The sequence below is a fragment of the Salmo trutta genome, chromosome 38 (genome assembly GCF_901001165.1).
Source record: "Salmo trutta chromosome 38, fSalTru1.1, whole genome shotgun sequence".
NCBI lineage: Eukaryota > Metazoa > Chordata > Actinopteri > Salmoniformes > Salmonidae > Salmo > Salmo trutta.
In genome coordinates this window covers 11,515,260-11,535,743 of record NC_042994.1, presented here as the reverse complement: position 1 = coordinate 11,535,743, position 20,484 = coordinate 11,515,260, and the positions used below count along the sequence as shown (strand labels likewise).

Below are 20,484 nucleotides of genomic sequence, written 5' to 3'. Positions count from 1 at the left end.
CTCAAACGAAAGGTTTTATGTACTGTAATAGACAACTGACATATCTGTTCTGTTGAGAGATGAAATAGGATATTGTCATATTTGTATAAAGTTTCCTTGATTTTTTGAGTGTTTTCTATCATGAGCGCTTGACTCCATGGCTAGCAATACCGCACTGTTTTCCCAAATAACAAATCTCATTACTACAGTATATGAAGGAGAAGGGTTGATCCAATATCCCCAAAAATGTCTTCCTGTGGTTTCCAATAACTTCTAATATGAAAACTCAACAGAAATTCATAACCATGAAACGGTGGAGACTATTCATCCAGAGCAAAACATTCATCCATAAAATCCATCTCTTAAAATAGACTATGACTTCCGCCTAAAAACATCTCACCTAAAGTTACATTTGTCTTTCTCTTCTGCCAGTGCGACACAAACACATGCCATTGTTCTACCAGCCAGTGTGTATTTTATACCGCTCTCTCTCCCTCTCTCTCCTAATGTTTTCAACAAATTTCTTAGGCTCTGCTAATTTTGACTCCCCACCAGGAGGCAATGGGCCTGATTCCCAGTCCCCCGCTGAGCTACTTCCTCTTATCCGACATGAGAAATCGTAACCTTTCCTTCGCTAACCAAATTCCCCATTTCAATTTGGGGCTTTTATTAGCCGGTGAGCAGATTGGCTTTGTGCCTCTGCTGTGCCCGCTGGGGCTCAGATTGTGCCGCTGTTGTAGAGAGAGTTATGAGACACACACACACACACACACACACACACACACACACACACACACACACACACACACACACACACACACACACACACGACACACACACGACACAGAGACAGACAGACAAGCAGACATGCCAGCACGCACACACACACACATACACTCACGTGAAATGAGATTACACACACAGGGCCATTAATCATGGTGAGGAGACTGAACCACGCCGGGGGTCAACTGTGTGACTGTCTGTCTGTAGCCCAAGGGGGGAGTGACGCACAGGCTAAGGCACACATGTACCAGCCAAAGGGGGGGCTGGGACGTGTGTACGTGTGAGACAGAGAGAGAGAGAGAGAGAGAGAGAGAGAGAGAGAGAGAGAGAGAAAGACAGAGAGAGAGAGACAGAGAGAGACAGAGAGAGAGAGAGAGAGAGAGAGACAGAGAGAGAGAGAGGGTCGTGACTGGCTGATTTGTACCGCCAAATGAGGGCCTGTCTGGTCACAGGTTTAAAGAGCCAACTGTGTCCATAATTACACATATTTCTACAGCGGAAGAGAGGGAGGGAGCGAGGTACTACAAGCTTAATGCAGCCAATATGGGTGGTGACAGCAGTGGTTTGAATGCTAGTGTCACATCCTGACCCTAGTAAGATGTCATTTTCTATAGTAGTGTAAGGCAGGGCGTGACAGGAGGTGTTTTTGGTTTATCTATGTTTTCTATTTAGGTTCTAGTTTATCTATTTCTATGTTGGGATTGTTTGGGGTTGATCTCTAATTGGAGGCAGCTGATCCTCATTTTGTGGGTTATTGTCTTTTGAGTAGTGTGTTGTCCTCTCTGCGTCACGGTTTGTTGTTTTTTCAAGTATTTCAGTGTATTGCATTCAGTTTCACTTTTAATAAATATGTGGAACTACGAACACGCTGCATTTTGAACACGCTGCATCAGAATAACCCACCATAAAAGGACCAAGCAGCGTGGAATGGAGCAGCAGGAGAAATGGACTTGGGAGGACATACTGGAGAGAAAAGGATCCTGGATGTGGGAGGAAATCCAGGCCGGTATGGATCGCCTCCCATGGGAACAGGTGGAAGCAGCGAGGGAAGTACAGCGACGAGATCAACAGGCAAGGCAACGAAGGAAGCACGAGAGGCATTCCCCCAATAGTTTTTTGGGGGGGCACATGGGAAGTTTGGAAAAGTCAGGGTGGAGTCCTGAGCCAACTCCCCGTGCTTACTGTGGGGAGCAAGTGACGGGGCAGGCACCGTGTTGTGCGGTGATGCGCACTGTGTCGTCAGAGCGCATTCACAGGCCGGTGCGATCTGTGCCCGCACCCAATTGTCGAGCTGAGGTGAGCATCCAGCCAGGGCGGGTTGTGCAAGCCATATGCTCCAGACCTCCGGTGCGCATCCGCAGTCCAGTACGTCCTGTTCCTGCTCCTCGCACTCTCCCTCCAGTAAGCCTACATAGTCCAGTACGTCCTGTTCCTGCTCCTCGCACTCTCCCTCCAGTAAGCCTACATAGTCCAGTACGTCCTGTTCCTGCTCCTCGCACTCTCCCTCCAGTAAGCCTACATAGTCCAGTACGTCCTGTGCCTGATCCTCGCACTATTCCTCCAGTGCGCAGCCATAACCCGGTACAGCCAGTGCCTGCTGTGAGCACTCGGTCCTTAGTGCGTCTCCCCAGTCCGGTGAGACCGATTCCTGCTCCTCGCACTCTCCCTTCAGTGCGCCTCCATAGCCCAGTATGTCCTGTGCCTGCTCCTCGCACTCTCCCTCCAGTGTGCCTCCATAGCCCAGTACGTCCTGTTCCTGCTCCCCGCACTCGCCCTGAGGTGCGTGTTACTAGTCTGGCGCCTCCTATGCCAGTCCCACGCATCGGACCTCCAGTGCGCATCCCTAGTCCGGAGCCTCCAGCGACGCTCCTCAGCCCGGAGCCTCCAGCGACGCTCTGCAACCCGGAGCCTCCAGCGACGCTCTGCAACCCGGAGCATCCAGCGACGCTCTGCAACCCGGAGCCTTCAGCGGCGGTTGGCGGTCCGAAGCCTCCGGCGATGATCCATGGTCTGGTTCCTCCGGACATACAGAAGCGGGGGGGATCAGCGGGCGGTGGGGGTACTACGCCTGGAACCAGAGCCGCCGCCATAGACATTAGTCACCCACCCTACCCTCCCTTTACGTTTTTGTGGTTGTTTTGTTGGGTTTTCGTTTGCATTCGGAGTCTGCACCTTTGGGGGGGGGGGGGGGTGTACTGTCACATCCTGACCCTAGTAAGATGTCATTTTCTATAGTAGGGCAGGGCGTGACAGGGGGTGTTTTTGGTTTACCTATGTTTTCTATTTCTATGTTTAGGTTCTAGTTTGTCTATTTCTATGTTGGGATTGTTTGGGGTTGATCTCTAATTGGAGGCAGCTGATCCTCATTGCCTCTGATTAGAAATCATATTTAAGTAGGGTTTTTTCTCATTGCGGTTTGTGGGTTATTGTCTTTTGAGTAGTGTGTTGTCCTCTCTGCGCCACGGTTAGTTTTTTCAAGTATTTTAGTGTATTGTATTCAGTTTCACTTTTAATAAATATGTGGAACTACGAACATGCTGCATTTTGGTCCGCTCCTTCGAACAGCCGTGACAGCTAGCCCATATACGTAAGCGCCCGTTGTTTATTTACGACGATGACAGCGGTTTACTGACAGGATGTCTTATTCTAACATGGCCCATTTAAATGAGGCTCTAACAGTCTGCCAAGGTTCCACGTCCTCTTTCTATGGCTAGCCACAAGAGGTAGGAATTTCTGGGTCTTGTTTGTGACAGACTCAGCAGACAGAGCTGTCACACCAATGAATTCTTAATTAGGACAATTTCCTTATTAATTGTGGCTCAGCGTGAAAATATCATTACAGCCTACCCTACATCCTAAAATATATTATCAACCCAGCTCCCCTCTTCAGTATTGCTTTCTACAGTTCTTCAATAAAACAAAGCGGGTAAATGTGGTACTGGATGCTGAAACCACAGCATTATAGCGGCGTAATAATGCATGTATATTTCAATGGCTCATTTGATTACGTCCACATCACCCAGGGGTTCTGATTGAGTGATGATTACAGATGATTACAGTAATTGGATACTTAACCAGCACAATAAGGAACACACTAACCAATTAGATAACAATAGGATGTAACAATATCTCATCATGTCCTCTCCCTCCCCACAGCTCTGTAAAGCTAACAGTGCACACGCACACACACACAATGTTACTCAGGCTTCTATTCAATCTATTCCATTAAAGCAATGAAGACCCTATTCAATAAACCTGTTACGAGCGTTTAGCTGTTGTGAAATGACCCGCCATTGTTATGGAGACTGTGGGGTAGTTAAGATGACAGGGAGGTGTTCTGAGCTGTCAGAAATAGTAATGACGCTTGCAGTAACTGAATGCATGTTATGTTGAGTCTAATCAGCACAGCTCAGGTTTTGAATCATTACATTGGAAATAGGAGTTCATTCATCATTTACAGCAGAATATGTATAAAAAATAGATGGTTATTCTACACATGTGCGTACTGCATGTGTGCTAATGAGTGTATCGGTGTGTGTGTGTGTGCCTCTTCCTCTCTCCTCTTCCCTTATCCTGATCACCTCCATTAGCACCGGGACATTATTTTCTCTCCTCTACCCTTAGTCTGATCACCTCCATTAGCACCGGGACATTATTTTCTCTCCTCTACCCTTAGCCTGATCACCTCCATTATCCCCGGGACATTATTTTCTCTCCTCTACCCTTAGTCTGATCACCTCCATTAGCACCGGGACATTATTTTCTCTCCTCTACCCTTAGTCTGATCACCTCCATTACCACCGGGACATTATTTTCTCTCCTCTACCCTTAGCCTGATCACCTCCATTAGCACCGGGACATTATTTTCTCTCCTCTACCCTTAGTCTGATCACCTCCATTAGCACCGAGACATTATTTTCTCTCCTCTACCCATAGTCTGATCACCTCCATTAGCACCGGGACATTATTTTCTCTCCTCTACCCTTAGTCTGATCATCTCCATTAGCACCGGGATATTATTTTCTCTCCTCTACCCTTATCCTGATCACCTCCATTAGCACCAGGACATCATTTTCTCTCCTCTACCCTTAGCCTGATCACCTCCATTAGCACCGGGACATTATTTTCTCTCCTCTACCCTTAGTCTGATCACCTCCATTAGCACCGGGACATTATTTTCTCTCCTCTACCCTTAGTCTGATCACCTCCATTAGCACCGGGACATTATTTTCTCTCCTCTACCCTTAGCCTGATCACCTCCATTAGCACCGGGACATTATTTTCTCTCCTCTACCCTTAGTCTGATCACCTCCATTAGCACCGGGACATTATTTTCTCTCCTCTTCCCTTATCCTGATCACCTCCATTAGCACCAGGACATCATTTTCTCTCCTCTACCCTTAGCCTGATCACCTCCATTAGCACCGGGACATTATTTTCTCTCCTCTACCCTTAGTCTGATCACCTCCATTAGCACCGGGACATTATTTTCTCTCCTCTACCCTTAGTCTGATCACCTCCATTAGCACCGGGACATTATTTTCTCTCCTCTACCCTTAGCCTGATCACCTCCATTAGCACCGGGACATTATTTTCTCTCCTCTACCCTTAGCCTGATCACCTCCATTAGCACCGGGACATTATTTTCTCTCCTCTACCCTTAGCCTGATCACCTCCATTAGCACCGGGACATTATTTTCTCTCCTCTTCCCTTATCCTGATCAGCTCCATTAGCACCGGGACATTATTTTCTCTCCTCTACCCTTAGTCTGATCACCTCCATTAGCACCGGGACATTATTTTCTCTCCTCTACCCTTAGCCTGATCACCTCCATTAGCACCGGGACATTATTTTCTCTCCTCTACCCTTAGTCTGATCACCTCCATTAGCACCGGGACATTATTTTCTCTCCTCTACCCTTAGCCTGATCACCTCCATTAGCACCGGGACATTATTTTCTCTCCTCTCCTCTTCCCTTATCCTGATCACCTCCATTAGCACCAGGACATCATTTTCTCTCCTCTACCCTTAGCCTGATTACCTCCATTAGCACCGGGACATTATTTTCTCTCCTCTACCCTTAGCCTGATCACCTCCATTAGCACCGGGACATTATTTTCTCTCCTCTACCCTTAGTCTGATCACCTCCATTAGCACCGGGACATTATTTTCTCTCCTCTACCCTTAGCCTGATCACCTCCATTAGCACCGGGACATTATTTTCTCTCCTCTCCTCTTCCCTTATCCTGATCACCTCCATTAGCACCATGACATCATTTTCTCTCCTCTACCCTTAGCCTGATTACCTCCATTAGCACCGGGACATTATTTTCTCTCCTCTACCCTTAGTCTGATCACCTCCATTAGCACCAGGACATTATTTTCTCTCCTCTACCCTTAGCCTGATCACCTCCATTAGCACCGGGACATTATTTTCTCTCCTCTTCCCTTATCCTGATCACCTCCATTAGCACCGGGACATCATTTTCTCTCCTCTACCCTTAGCCTGATCACCTCCATTAGCACCGGGACATTATTTTCTCTCCTCTACCCTTAGTCTGATCACCTCCATTAGCACCGGGACAGTATTTTCTCTCCTCTGTCTCCAGGTGATAAAGATATCGTTCTATCGTTCCCGGAGAGAGATTGAGGATCGTACATTTTTCATGACCCCTTTGAGCACATTATTGAATTATTGATGTGGCCCTTTTCAGGAGCTAAAGAACGTTGGAAAAACACAGTAAGGGTTTAGTTTAGCGGTGTGATGCTCTGAACGTAGCCCTCCCGGTCGGGTGTCCCCCAGTGATAAGAGTTAAGACACCCTCCTTTTGGAAATGGGTCAACTAGATAGGAGTCAACAGGTGAAAAAAAGTGTGTGTGCGCATGTGTGTGTGCGTACATGCGTGCATGTGCACTCGCCATATCAATAGTTAATTTGACGCTGCCTGGCAAACCTGGGGCTGATTTCAAAGGGAGGTGATGCAAGGCTGGCTCCATCTCTTCCACGTTCACGATCCAAGTATGTGAGAGAGTGAGTGTATGTGTGTGTGCATGTGTGTCGTGTGTGTGAGTGAGAGCGAGCCTTTGCCTCAGTACATCAAGCCCTCAGCTAGATATAAGACCGTCGGGGACACTGTCTGAAAGAATTTAATAACCTAGACAGAAATACAGTACCTGTCCATGAAATAGCAAGAAATTGAAACAGCTAAGAACCTATAGCTCTATAGTGTTTGTCTGAACAAACACTATCCATTGTGCTGAATGAAGCCAAATAGCTTCGGGCTAGCCTGAGAGAGAGAGAGAGAGAGAGAGAGAGAGAGACACACACACACACACACACACACACTTGGGGCTGTGGATGCAGCCATGGTTACCCGAGATTCGCGTGGAGCCTCCCCGTGTGTGGAGGGGCGGAGCCTGGAAGGCATAGACCACATCGCTCTCGGCAATGCTGGTCAGATCGTCGTCGTCAGAAAACGAACGCTGGAAGCCGGTGGCGTAGAGCTCTGACAGGACCACCTGGATGGGGAGCGGGGGGTGATGGAGGGAGAGAGAGAGCGAGGAGGAGATGGTTTAAAGAGATGTACATTGCTTAATACAGACACTTAGCACGGAAACAGACTTTATGTATAAACAGCCACGGAGGGTCAAACACACACATACACAGGCTAGAAATTGTAGACAGACAAGCTATAGAGGACAAACAGGGAATGTATGTGGCAAAGCAAACAGAGCAGACATGCTATATTTGTGTTATAAGTCTGTTCAAGATCGTTCTAAAGTAAACCCATATTAAAGGCCCAGTGCAGTCGAAAATGTGATTTTCCACACTATGATACCACGATATTTTTTTAATTATGATAGTGTAAGAGCTGTAAGAGCTGTTAGAAAAGATTGTCTGAAATGTCTGCCTGTTTTGGTGGGATGGAGTTTTGGACTGCCTGGTGACATCACCCCTACCCACTCAGACTACTCTCTGACAGTCCTAGCAAAACTCTTGTGCCGTGATTTGACTATAACATTAATCTGAAGATTGTTATGTATCTAATTAACTAACTATGTTTAATTGTTACCTGATTAAATTAATAATGTAACAATTAACATATTAGGATTTGGGGCACCACAAGAGCGGTTGTTTAAAGAGTTACCATCTCCCAAATTAAACTCTAAAAGTTCTTTACCTATCACATCCATAAACACACAACTTATTATTCATAACAAAAATCACTAAAGCTGGAGACTCTTACCTCCCTCACTAGCTTTAAGCACCAGTTGTCAGAGCAGCTCACAGGCACCTGTACATAGCTCATCTGTAAATAGCCCATCCAATCTACCTCATCCCCATACTGTATTTATTTATTTATCTTGCTCCTTTGCACCCCAGTATCTCTACTTGCACATTCATCTTCTGCACATTCTACCATTCCAGTGTTTAATTGCTATATTGTAATTACTTCGCCACTATGGCCTATTTATTGCCTTACCTCCCTTATCCTACATCATTTGCACACACTGCATATAGACTTTTTCTACCATATTATTGATTTAACGTTAACCTCGTATCATATCACCATTCTGAACAGTCATAACCTTGCATCTGCAAAAACCCAAGCTTTATTTATGATTCAGTACTACACAAATTTGTTTAATTATTTATTTACTAGCTAATTAAATGGGAACACAGGATAAACATACATACTACACTGATATTGGAGACGTAATACTCTCACGGTTGTCGTACGATGAAGGAGCGGACCAAAGCGCAGCGTGTGTATCGTTCCACATTTTCTTTATTAGACTTTGAAACTATGCAATACATACAAATAAACTGAATGAACAAAAACAACAAACCGTGACGAAGAGTTACAACATACACTTACTCAAAATCAATCTCCCACAAACCCAGGTGGGAAAAACAACTACTTAAGTATGATCTCCAATTAGAGACAACGATGACCAGCTGCCTCTAATTGGAGATCATCCCAAACAAAGCCCAACATAGAAATACAAAACTAGAACATAACAACATAGAAAATCTAAACTAGAAAAAAAACCTGTCACGCCCTGACCTACTCTACCATAGAAAATAACAGCTTTCTATGGTCAGGACGTGACAAATACGCTGAAAACAGATCCCAAGTGGAATGACAACATGGATAACATTGCCACATTCAGAAACTACTCTCACCTACAATAACCATATACTTTGCACACGAACTGCCGCCCACTTTGAGCAAGAAATCATGAATGTATTTACGTGAAATGCCTGGGTTCACCGGGGATCTCTCAGTGAACGGGGCAGCCTTGGAAAGGGGGTTGGGCCTTTTTGCGGCACACTTGTAAGGCTCTGATTGTCCGAAATGGTTCCAACAATTATTCTACTGTTGTCCTTCTTCGTAGTTGTCCGGTATCCGGTGACTTGTCGTGTAGTCCTGAACAGAACTACAGAGTTGATTTTCCTTCCATTTACTCTTGAAGATGCTTCTTTGATGATGGTTCGATGTTTCCCCATTGGGGTGATGAGAGTAGCGTAATACGATGGTTTGAGCAGAGAAACAGAATGGTCCTACTTAAATTTGCTTTTGAAGATACTTTACTTAGGACAGCTAATCTGCCTTATCAGTGATTGTCCGGGAGGTGATTTTATCATCTCCACCTCATGTTGAGATTCAAAGTTCAAACCATTTTAAACGTGCAGCTGCAGCTTCATGCTTTTCTGGTCCAATGTGTTAACTTCTTAACCCATCATTTATAGCTTTTTCTCAAAAGGGGCGGTTCTGGCAGGGTGACACACTCTCTGAGCTCACTTAGGTGCGGTGATTACACACTGTGCAAAGTTATGGAAAACAATTATCTCCTATAGCTTCTCAAAATACATCTCTCTCTTAACCTGTCTGGGAACGTGGGACGCTTCCACCCTAGTCAACAGCCAGTGGAATCGCGTCGCGCGAAATACAAAACCTCATAAATGCTATAACTTCAATTTCTCAAACATATGACTGTTTTACACCATTTTATAGATACACCGCTCCTGAATCGAACCACGTTGTCCGATTTCAAAAGGCTTTACAGCAAAAGCAAAACATTAGATTATGTTAGGAGAGTACCCTGCCAAAAAAAAAATCACACTGCCATTTTCAAAGCAACTAGATGCATCACAAATACCCAAAACACAGCTAAATGCAGCACTAACCTTTGACAATCTTCATCAGATGACACTCCTAGGACATCATGTTACACAATACATGCATTTTTTGTTCGATAAAGTTCATATTTATATATAAAAACTGCATTTTACATCGGCGCGTGGCGTTCAGAAAATATTTTCCCTCAAATGCTTCCGGTGAACCAGCGCTACAATTTACAAAATTACTATTCGAAAACATTGTTAAAATTTAATATTGTCATTCAAAGAATTATAGATTAACATCTCGTGAATGCAACCGCATTGCCAGATTTAAAAATAACTTTACTGGGAAATCACACTTTGCAATAAACGACGTGGTATGCTCAGAAAAATAGGCTAGGCGATACATGTTAGCGCCATCTTGGAACCATCTAAAATCAAAAATACTATTGTAAATATTCCCTTACCTTTGATTATCTTCATCAGAAGGCACTTCTAGGAATCCCAGGTCCACAACAAATGTAGTTTTGTTCGAAAAAGTTAATAATTTATGTCCCAATAGTTCCTTCTTGTTAGCGCGTTCCGAAGGCTACTCATAATGTACTGAAGCGCGCGGGACTTGTCGTCACGAATGTGCAAAAAATATATATTTACGTTCGTTCAAACATGTCAAATGTTGTATAACATAAATCTTTAGGGCCTTTTTCAACCAGAGCTTCAATAATATTCAAGGCGGACGATTGCATTGTCTTACTATACGTTTCGGAACAAAAGGGTTCCCATGGGCGCCCGCATCATAGTAGTAATGGCCCTCCCCCTGTGACCAACTTCCCAAGCCTCTCTTTGGGTCAGTTTCTACCATAGAAGACTCAAACCACTTTGTAAAGACTGTTGACATCTAGTGGAAGCCTTAGGAAGTGCTAAATGATTAATAAGTCCCTGTGTGTTTCAATGGCAAGGGTTTGAAGTGATTCCACACATCAGATTTCCACTTCCTGTTAGGATTTGTCTCAGGGTTTTGACTGCCATATGAGTTCTGTTATACTCACAGACACCATTCAAACAGTTTTAGAAACTTTAGATTGTTTTCTATCCAAATCTACTAATTATATGCATATTCTAGTTACTGGGCAGGAGTAGTAACCAGATTAAATCGGGTACGTTTTTTTATCCGGCCGTAACATATTAGGGCACCTGAGGATTGATTAGAAAAGTTGTTTGACTTGTTTGGACAAAGGTTATTGGTAACTTTTGGGATTTCTTTGTATGCATTTTGAACGAGTGGAACAGGTGGATTACTGTATCAAGCGTGCCAACTAAACTGACTTTTTTGGGATATAAAGAAGGACTTTATCAAACAAAACTACCATTTGTTGTGTAGCTGGGACCGTTGGGATTGCAAACAAGAGGAAGATCTTCAAAGGTAAGTGATTTATTTTATCGCTATTTCTGACTTTTGTGACGCCTCTGCTGTTTTGGAAAATGTTTTTAATGCTTTTTTATGCTGGGCGCTGTCCTCAGATAATCGCATGGTATGCTTTCGCCGTAAATCCTTTTTGACAAAGCGGCTGGATTAACAAGAAGTTAAGCTTTTAAATGATGTATGACACTTGTATTTTCAGGAATGTTTTGTATTTTGAATTTCACGCTCTGCAATTTCACTGGATGTTGTCGAGATGGGGCGCCAGCGTCCCACCTTTCCCAAAGACGTTAACAAAAACACTTTCATAATTTTTCATGTTACATGCACAACCCATAGAATGGAAACTTCATCTATGTGTACTTTCCAAGTTACAGTATTTCCTTTATAGCATTTTTAATGACATCACAAAATAAACAAAATGACATTAGTGTTCTATAGATTGGCTCCGACCATTCCCAACATTCTATGTTCAAAATATTGTTCCAGTATTCACTTTTGAACGTGTTACAGTTTCAGTGGCAAAAGCTCTGTTGAGACAAAGCACATTCCTTTGGTGAATTTGTAGAGGGAGAGCCTAGATCTTCAAATCAAAATCAAATCAAAAATCTAATCAAATGAAATTGTATTAGTCACATGCGCCGAATACAACACCTTACAGTGAAATGCTTACTTACGAGCCCCTAACCAACAATGCAGTTTCAAAAAATACGGATAAGAATAAGATATTAAAGTAACAAGTAATTAAAGAGCAGCAGTAAAAAAAAAAAAAACAATATATAAAGGGGGATGGCGGTACAGAGTCAATGTGCGGGGGCACCGGTTAGTTGAGGTAGTATGTACATGTAGGTAGAGTTAATTAAAGTGGCTATGCATAGATGACAAAAGAGAGTGGCAGTGTTGTGGGGGGGGGGGGGGCAATGCAAATAGTCTGGCTAGCCATTTGACAAGATGTTCAGGAGTCTTATGGCTTGGGGGTAGAATTTGTTTAGAAGCCTCTGAACTTAGACTTGGTGCTCCGGTACGGTAGCAGAGAGAACAGTCTATGACTAGGGTGGCTGGCATCTTTGACAATTTTTAGGGCCTTCCTCTGACACCGCCTGGTATAGAAGTCTTGGATGGCAGGAAGCTTGGCCCCAGTGACGTACTGGGCCGTACACACTACCCTCTGTAGTGCCTTACGGTCAGACGCCGAGCAGTTGCCATACCAGGCAGTGATGCAACCAGTCAGGATGCTCTTGATGGTGCCGCTGTAGAACCTTTTGAGGATCTGAGGATCCATGCCAAATCTTTTCAGTCTCCTGAGGGGGAATAGGTTTTGTCATGCCCTCTTCACAACTGTCTTGGTGTGTTTGGACCATGTTAGTTTGTTGGTGATGTGGACACTAAGGAACTCACAACCTGCAGCTCTCAACCTGCTCCACTGCAGCCCCGTCGATGAGAATGGGGGCATGCTCGGTCCTTTTTTTCCTGTTGACCACAATCATCTCCTTTGTCTTGATCACGTTAAGGGAGAGGTTGTTGTCCTGGCACTACACGGCCAGGTCTCTGACCTCCTCCCTATAGAATGTCTCATCGTTGTCAGCGATCAGGGCTACCACTGTTGTGTCATCGGCAAATGTAATGATGGTGTTGGAGTTGTGCCTGACCGTGCAGTCATGAGTAAACAAGGAGTACAGGAAGTGGCTGAGCACGCACCCCTGAGGGGCCCCTGTGTTGAGGATCACCTACCCTTACCACCTGGGGGTGGCCCATCAGGAAGTCCAGGATCCAGTTGCAGGTCCTTAGCTTATTGATGAGCTTTGAGGGCAGTATGGTGTTGAACGCTGAGCTGTGGTCAATGAATAGCATTCTCACATAGGTGTTCCTTTTGTCCAGGTGGGAAAGGGCAGTGTGGAGTGCAATAGAGACTGCATCATCTGTGGATCTGTTGGGATGGTATGCAAATTGGAGTGGGTCTAGGGTTTCTGGGATGATGGTGTTGATATGAGCAATGACCAGCCTTTCAAAGCACTTCATGGCTACAGACATGAGTGCTACGGATCGGTAGTCATTTAGGCAGGTTACCTTAAGTGTTCTTGGGCACAGACACTATCGTGGTCTGCTTAAAACATGTTGGTATTACAGACTCGGACAGGGAAAGGTTGAAAATGTCAGTGAAGACACATGCTAGCTGGTCAGTGCATGCTCACAGTACACGTCCTGGTAATCCGTCTGGCCCTGCGGCCTTGTGAATGTTGACCTGTCTAAAGGTCTTATTCACATCGGCTGCAGAGAGCGTGATCACACAGTCTTCCGGTACAGCTGGTGCTCTCATGCATTTTTCAGTGTTATTTGCCTCGAAGTGAGCATAGTAGTAGTTTAGCTCGTCTGGTTGGCTCGTGTCACTGGGCAGCTCTCAGCTGTGCTTCCCTTTGTAGTCTATAATGGTTTATAGGCCCTGCCACATCCAACGAGCGTCGGAGCCGGTGTAGTACGATTCGATCTTAGTCCAGTATTGACGCTTTGCCTGTTTAATAGTTCGACGGAGGGAATAGTGGGATATCTTATAAGCTTCCGGATTAGATTCCCGCTCCTTGAAAGCGGCAGCTCTAGCCTTTAGCTCAGTGCGGTTGCTGCATGTAATCCATGGCTTCTGGTTGGGGTATGTACGTACGGTCAATGTGGGGACGATGTCATCGATGCACTTATTGATGAAGTCAATGACAGATGTGGTGTACTCCTCAATGCCTTCGGAAGAATCCCGGAACATATTCCAGTCTGTGCTAGAAAAACAGTCCTGTAGCTTAGCATCTGCTTCATCTGACCACTTTTTTATTGATCTAGTCACTGGTGCTTCCTGCTTAAATTTTTGCTTGAAAGCAGGAATCAGAAGGATGGAATTATGGTCAGATTTGCCAAATGGAGGGTGAGGGAGAGCTTTGTATGTGTCTCTGTGTGTGGAGTATAGGTGGTCCAGAGTTCTTTTCCCTCTGGTTGCACATTTAACATGCTGATAGTAATTTGGTAAAACTGATTTAAGTTTCCCTGCATTAAAGTCTCCGGCTACTAGGAGCAGCGCCTCTGGGTGAGCGTTTTCTTGTTTGCTTATGGCGGAATACAGCTCATTCAATGCTATCTTAGTGCCAGCCTCTGACTGTGGTGGTATGTAAACAGCTACAAAGAAGACAGATGAAAACTCTCTAGGTAGGTAGTGTGGTCTAGAGCTTATCATGAGAAACTCTACCTCAGGTGAGCAATAGCTCTAGACTTCCTTAGATATCGTGCACCAGCTGTTGTTTACAAAAATACATTGACCGGCGCCCCTTGTCTTACCAGACGCCGTTGTTCTATCCTGCCGGTACATCGTATAACCAGCCAGCTGTATGTTGATGTTGTCGTCGTTCAGACACGACTCCGTGAAGCATAAGATATTTCAGTTTTAAATGTCCTGTTGGTAGTTTAATCTTAATCGTAACTCGTCAATTTGTTTGTCCAAAGACTGCACATTTGCTAGCAGAATTGAGGGAAGTGGGGATTTATTCGATCACCTTCAACTTCTCAGCAGGCAGCCCGCTCTCCGGCCTCTCTTTCTCCGCCTCCTCTTCACGCAGATCACGGGGCTCGGGGCCTGTTCTCAAGGGAACCGTATATCCTCCGCCTCGGGCTCGTCAGAGTCGTGAAAGAAGAAATAGGATTCTGCTAGTCCGTGGTGAGTAATTGCAGTCCTGATGTCTAGAAGTTATTTTCGATCATAATAGACAGTAGCGGCAACATTATGTAAAAAATGAGTAAAAAAAACAAAGTTACAAACAACGCAGATAAACGAACAAAAAAACACAATCCCGTAAAACGTCTGCCTTCTGCTCCGGCGCCATTTTATCTTCTCCCTTGATTTACGACTGGATGTGAGTTGTTAATCCCCATTAGTTCTTTCCTTCCCCCTCTACGAGTGAAAGGGAGTCTGATTGAAGTTATTCATTGCAAACCTGATTCTCGTGGTCAGTCATGACACTTGCTTGAGAAATTGCTCTTTGCTAAGAAGCTATTTTTGTTTATTTTCTGACCATTTTAATTGAAAACAATCACAGTAAGACGCTTAATTGTTACCCAGAAAGGATTTGATATTGAGATAAAAAATGACTGCATTGGACCTTTAAGGATTCCTTACTCTCTCCTCACATCTGTTTTCTGAGAAGGCTTTTATCAAATCACAAACAAACACAGACAGACAGTGATGTCCCATCCTGCTCCTTCTCACATACCATGACGAGATATTAGGCCCAGCTGTGGGGCTGACAGCAGAGTGTCTCTGTCTGAAATATTCCTATCTTTCTCTCTTTTTCTGTCTATCTGTTCCCTCTCTTCATCTCTGTTATTCTATCTGTCTGGTCTTCTCCAGTCTCTGTCATTCTATCTGTCTGGTCTTCTCCAGTCTCTGTCATTCTATCTGTCTGGTCTGCTCCAGTCTCTGTCATTCTATCTGTCTGGTCTGCTCCTTTCTCTGTCATTCTATCTGTCTGGTCTGCTCCAGTCTCTGTCATTCTATCTGTCTGGTCTGCTCCAGTCTCTGTCATTCTATCTGTCTGGTCTGCTCCTTTCTCTGTCATTCTATCTGTCTGGTCTGCTCCTTTCTCTGTCATTCTATCTGTCTGGTGTGCTCTAGTCTCTGTCTGTCTAGCCCCTCTCCCTTTCTCTGTCTGTCTAGCCCCTCTCCCTTTCTCTGTCTGTCTAGCCCCTCTCCCTTTCTCTGTCTGTCTAGCCCCTCTCTCTTTCTCTGTCTAGCCCCTCTCCCTTTCTCTGTCCATCTAGCCCCTCTCCCTTTCTCTGTCTGTCTAGCCCCTCTCTCTTTCTCTGTCTAGCCCCTCTCCCTTTCTCTGTCCATCTAGCCCCTCTCCCTTTCTCTGTCTGTCTAGCCCCTCTCCCTTTCTCTGTCTGTCTAGCCCCTCTCCCTTTCTCTGTCTGTCTAACCCCTCTCCCTTTCTCTGTCTAGCCCCTCTCCATTTCTCTGTCTGTCTAGCCCCTCTCCCTTTCTCTGTCTGTCTAGCCCCTCTCTCTTTCTCTGTCTAGCCCCTCTCCATTTCTCTGTCTGTCTAGCCCCTCTCCCTTTCTCTGTCTGTCTAGCGCCTCTACATTTCTCTGTCTGTCTAACCCCTCTCCCTTTCTCTGTCTGTCTAGCCCCTCTCCCTTTCTCTGTCTGTCTAGCCCCTCTCCCTTTCTCTGTCTGTCTAGCCCCTCTCCCTTTCTCTGTCCATCTAGCCCCTCTCTCTTTCTGTCGGTCTAGCCCCCCTCTCTTTCTCTGCCTGGTTTTCCCTTTTCTGTGTCGGTCAGAGCAGCAGGGCTTTCCATGATGATCCTGTTACAACGGGTAAAAAGCCTCTGTCTGGGAGGTATGGTAATTAACGGACAGAGATTCTCACCACGAGAATGTTACAGTGAGTGAGTGGAATAATGAATTTACACCCCATAGACATAGGATAGAGCAGGATAGGGCCTTTAAGACTTAGTAGGCTAACAAGTCTGGCCCACTGACCGTGTGTGTGTGTGTGTGTGTGTGTGTGTGTGTGTGTGTGTGTGTGTGTGCACGCAGCCCTTACCTGGTCTGGCGTGGTCTTGCCCTCCTCAGCAACCATGGCACGCAGGCAGGAGATGGAGCCGATGAGAGGCACAGCCAGACCGACACGTAGATACCTCTGACCCTTAGTACTGAACACCAGGGTCACACTCATACACCTGGAGAGGGAGAGAGAAAGAGAATCTTGTTCCAGACAGTTCTTCACAAGCACACACACAAAGACAGCTTCTAGACATTACAATTGCTGTGTTGGTCTCTTATCCCCTCCACAGTGTCTGTCTGGGCATGCCTGACTGCAAGGCGATTCTAACGTGTTAGCATTAGCACCACAGGGAGCCTGTCTGTGTCTTCTGAGGCATGCCTATCTACAATCAACAGGAGCTACCTAGTGCAGAAGATGTGGGCATGACAGTTGGAGCAATGGAAGGATGACGGGATGAGCACTTAATGCTATTTGAGGCCACAGGTTTGAGGTATGACTCAGTTGAGGGAAGAAGGGGTGGAGGGATAGAGAGATGGAGGGATGGAGAGAGGAATGTCTGGCAGAGAGACAGGAGCTCTGCTGACGCCCCAGCTTCCTGCTTTCCCATCATGCATTATTCAGGAAGTGTTGTCGTCGTCGCTAACAGAGTGCTCAAAGAGCAGAGACACGGGGAGGATGTGAGCGCTGATTTGTTGATGTTGTTAGACATGCTGGGATGAGATGAGACTGGATGAGAGACGGAGATGCGGTGTACAAAGTAAGAGCCGGTGATGTTGGTTAACCCCCTGCTGATGTAAGAAGACACGACCATTATTGAGACCTCACTGAGATTTCAGTTGCAGACAGCGGGGCGATAAGGGGAAAATGCCATCAGTAAATAAGGACAATGAGATGAGAGAATACATCCCTCCCAAAGGGGGGCACAACTGAGTCCCAAAATCACTAACTGTGTGGGTCTCACTTGAACTGATGAGGATTCATGAAGTCAGTCTTGGTATTAAGGTCATATACTGGATATTTAAGAGCTATACAAGAGTTATACCTTAATACAAATGCGGTAAGTTGCATCGGATAAGAGTGTCTACTACCAAACTAGCATGTTAATAGAATCAGTATCAGACTGGCCCTGTGGATAGACTGTCTGTGAGCTAGAGAGGGACAATGTGATATATACGCTATTCCAGCAAGCTGTTGTGGATCTGTCAGAAACGCCCACCCTGCTTTTCACAACACTAGCACTTGATCATATTCCACTGTGTCTTGTTGTCACAAAAAAGGGAGAACTGGTAACATGAAAAGTGTACATGTCACACACACACACACAAACACACGTGCAGTGGCTTTATGACTGGTGTGGCTTACCTGGTTTGCCGTAGGGGAATGGGCAGTGAGATGCAGAGGAAGGGGTCAAAGGTGTTGCTCTGTTTAAGGCAATGTGGACATGTCAGGGAGGACCTACAGACACAACAGAGAGAGAGAGAGAGAGAGGGGTTGGGTTAAAGGGATATTTCACCCCAATTACTAAATGACATATTGGTTTCCTTACCCTGTAAGCAGTCTATGGACAAGGTAAGACAGCAATCCACGCTTTAGTTTTGTTTACCTGGACACTGTTCCAAATGCTAACTTTTAAACATTTGTGGCACAAATCCAATGCAAGTCAATGCTAACGATATTAGCATTTTTGCGCTTCATGTCCAAATCATCTATGTCACCCAATACATTTTTTGATACTTTAGGATGAGTAAGCCAGATCCAATCGAGGGGCAACCTGGTCAAATCCATTTTCTAACCAGCTCCTCTCACGTGAGGTGGGATGGTGTGGTACACAGACACATGATCTTGGGCACTGTGTGTGTGTGTGTGTGTGTGTGTGTGTGTGTGTGTGTTTAGGTTGAGTGGAGAGGTAAAGATATTCAACCTCACCTGGCAGGGCTTCTATATGTGTAACGTTATGCATGGCGTGTTGGACAGAACAGAGAAAGTGCATTTAGCTCCAAAGGAGACAACACTACACCTGGAGCCTCACATCCCCTGTTAGAAAACACACCGGAATAGACTGAAATAGTCACAAGAAAGGAGAGAAATAATGTGGTTTTATTTGAATATTTCAGCGGTGTTCAAAAACCGTGGTGGGAAGAGAGGAATGTGGGGATGAAAAAAGATAAGAAAGAAAAAGAGTCATACAGCAGGAATTAAGTAGATGTAGGGAGGTTAACCGTTAAATCGCTTAGCCACCTTAAATACATTTGACCGGTAATGCTTGGGTTCATTTTCATAATTTTGTAGGATTAAATTGGCACGTGTGTATTTTCGTTAGTCGTCATGCATCTTATTTATCACACGTGCACAGCATGCATAGCCTAGTTTGAGGAGAGGAATAGCCTACTTACTGGAGTGAAAACTGCTTTCGGAAGCCCAGTCATTGTTCAACAAATAACAATTCTAAATGCAATCGCGTGTTAAAAACATTGGTGGCCACGATTAAAAAGGAGCTACTTTTATTTCTCAATATGAACTCGTAAAGCGCGCCTCCTATTTGCTATTCCGATGCATACGCTATAGCCTGCCTACCGTTGACTATCAGCGCGTCACCCACCACTTTGCAATGGGAGCTTGAGGCAGTATAATTGTTTGAAACTTGAACGTTTACGTCACTTCAAATAATGAGGCGTGTGTTACCTTGCTTCAAAGTAGCCTAGCCAAAATACCTCCATAGAAACGATGGGGCAATTATTTTATAAAGACTTCCTCATGCCATTAACCAGCATTTCTCTCCTGTTCTATTGGTTTTCAAATCAACTTTCTTTCATTGTCCAGCAGCCAAAGGCACAATCCTAGTCATATTAGCAACCCATCATAGTAGTTGCTATTAGATTCCACCTCTTTCTAAGTTTCTAATTGAGATGTCATCTCTGTCAAATGGAACTCCTCCATTAGGTACACAGTTTAGAACTGGGTTTTCCACCAATTGCATTTGGGTAAATGTTTGAAAGGGAAGTTTTATTAGCTGCTTTATTACAGGAGTTACATGGTCAATAATAGGCTACAGCCTTTTGACTGGAAGACGATCAGCTTGCTTTGTTACAAGTTTCCATTAGGCTCTTAATGAAAACTGTCTGGTCCTTGTATGCATGCATAGTATCAGAGAGGAAGAGGTGAAACGAGAGGTTTCACTCTCGCCAAAAGAAGTCCAACGAGTTTCTATTGGGGATGCACTGACATGACATTTTTGGCCGATACCGATATCCGATATTTTCCTTGCCAAAAGAAAAACGATACCGATAACCAATATTTAAAATTTTTGCGGCCTTTTCAGCATTCTAGTTCAGTTAAATAGTTGAAACACACACACACAACACACACACAAACACACACACTGACCAAAAAGTGATTTTGTTGGCATTTACGTATGTCCCCATTACCAGTAAAACATAATGAAAACCAATTTATTTCAGTTAGGCTTACTTGCTGTGCTGTTTCGTTGTTCATTTGTTCAGTCTTAACCAGGATTTCATCATACATGTCAAGCAGTGAAGTTTCAGCTCTGTCTGTCCGTGGCCTCTCTTCCTCGGTGCGCACTGTCACGGTGTCCGTTTCCATCTTGTCCAGCACATTCTTGAGCATGCGGCTTTCC

The 20,484-nt window shown here is 44.9% G+C and overlaps 1 protein-coding gene across 2 annotated transcripts in view; it reads right to left on the bottom strand.

Moving 5' to 3' along the window:
- Positions 1 to 20,484, bottom strand: part of LOC115178534 (ubiquitin carboxyl-terminal hydrolase 43) — a 149,355-nt gene that overhangs the window by 55,030 nt on the left and 73,841 nt on the right. For both annotated transcript variants that reach the window (XM_029739781.1, XM_029739782.1), the window contains exons 4-6: positions 18,210 to 18,302; positions 16,887 to 17,022; positions 7,138 to 7,282 (exon numbers count right to left, since the gene is read on the bottom strand). In XM_029739781.1, the coding sequence (XP_029595641.1) occupies positions 7,138 to 7,282; positions 16,887 to 17,022; positions 18,210 to 18,302 (374 nt within the window). The remainder of the gene's footprint in view (positions 1 to 7,137; positions 7,283 to 16,886; positions 17,023 to 18,209; positions 18,303 to 20,484) is intronic.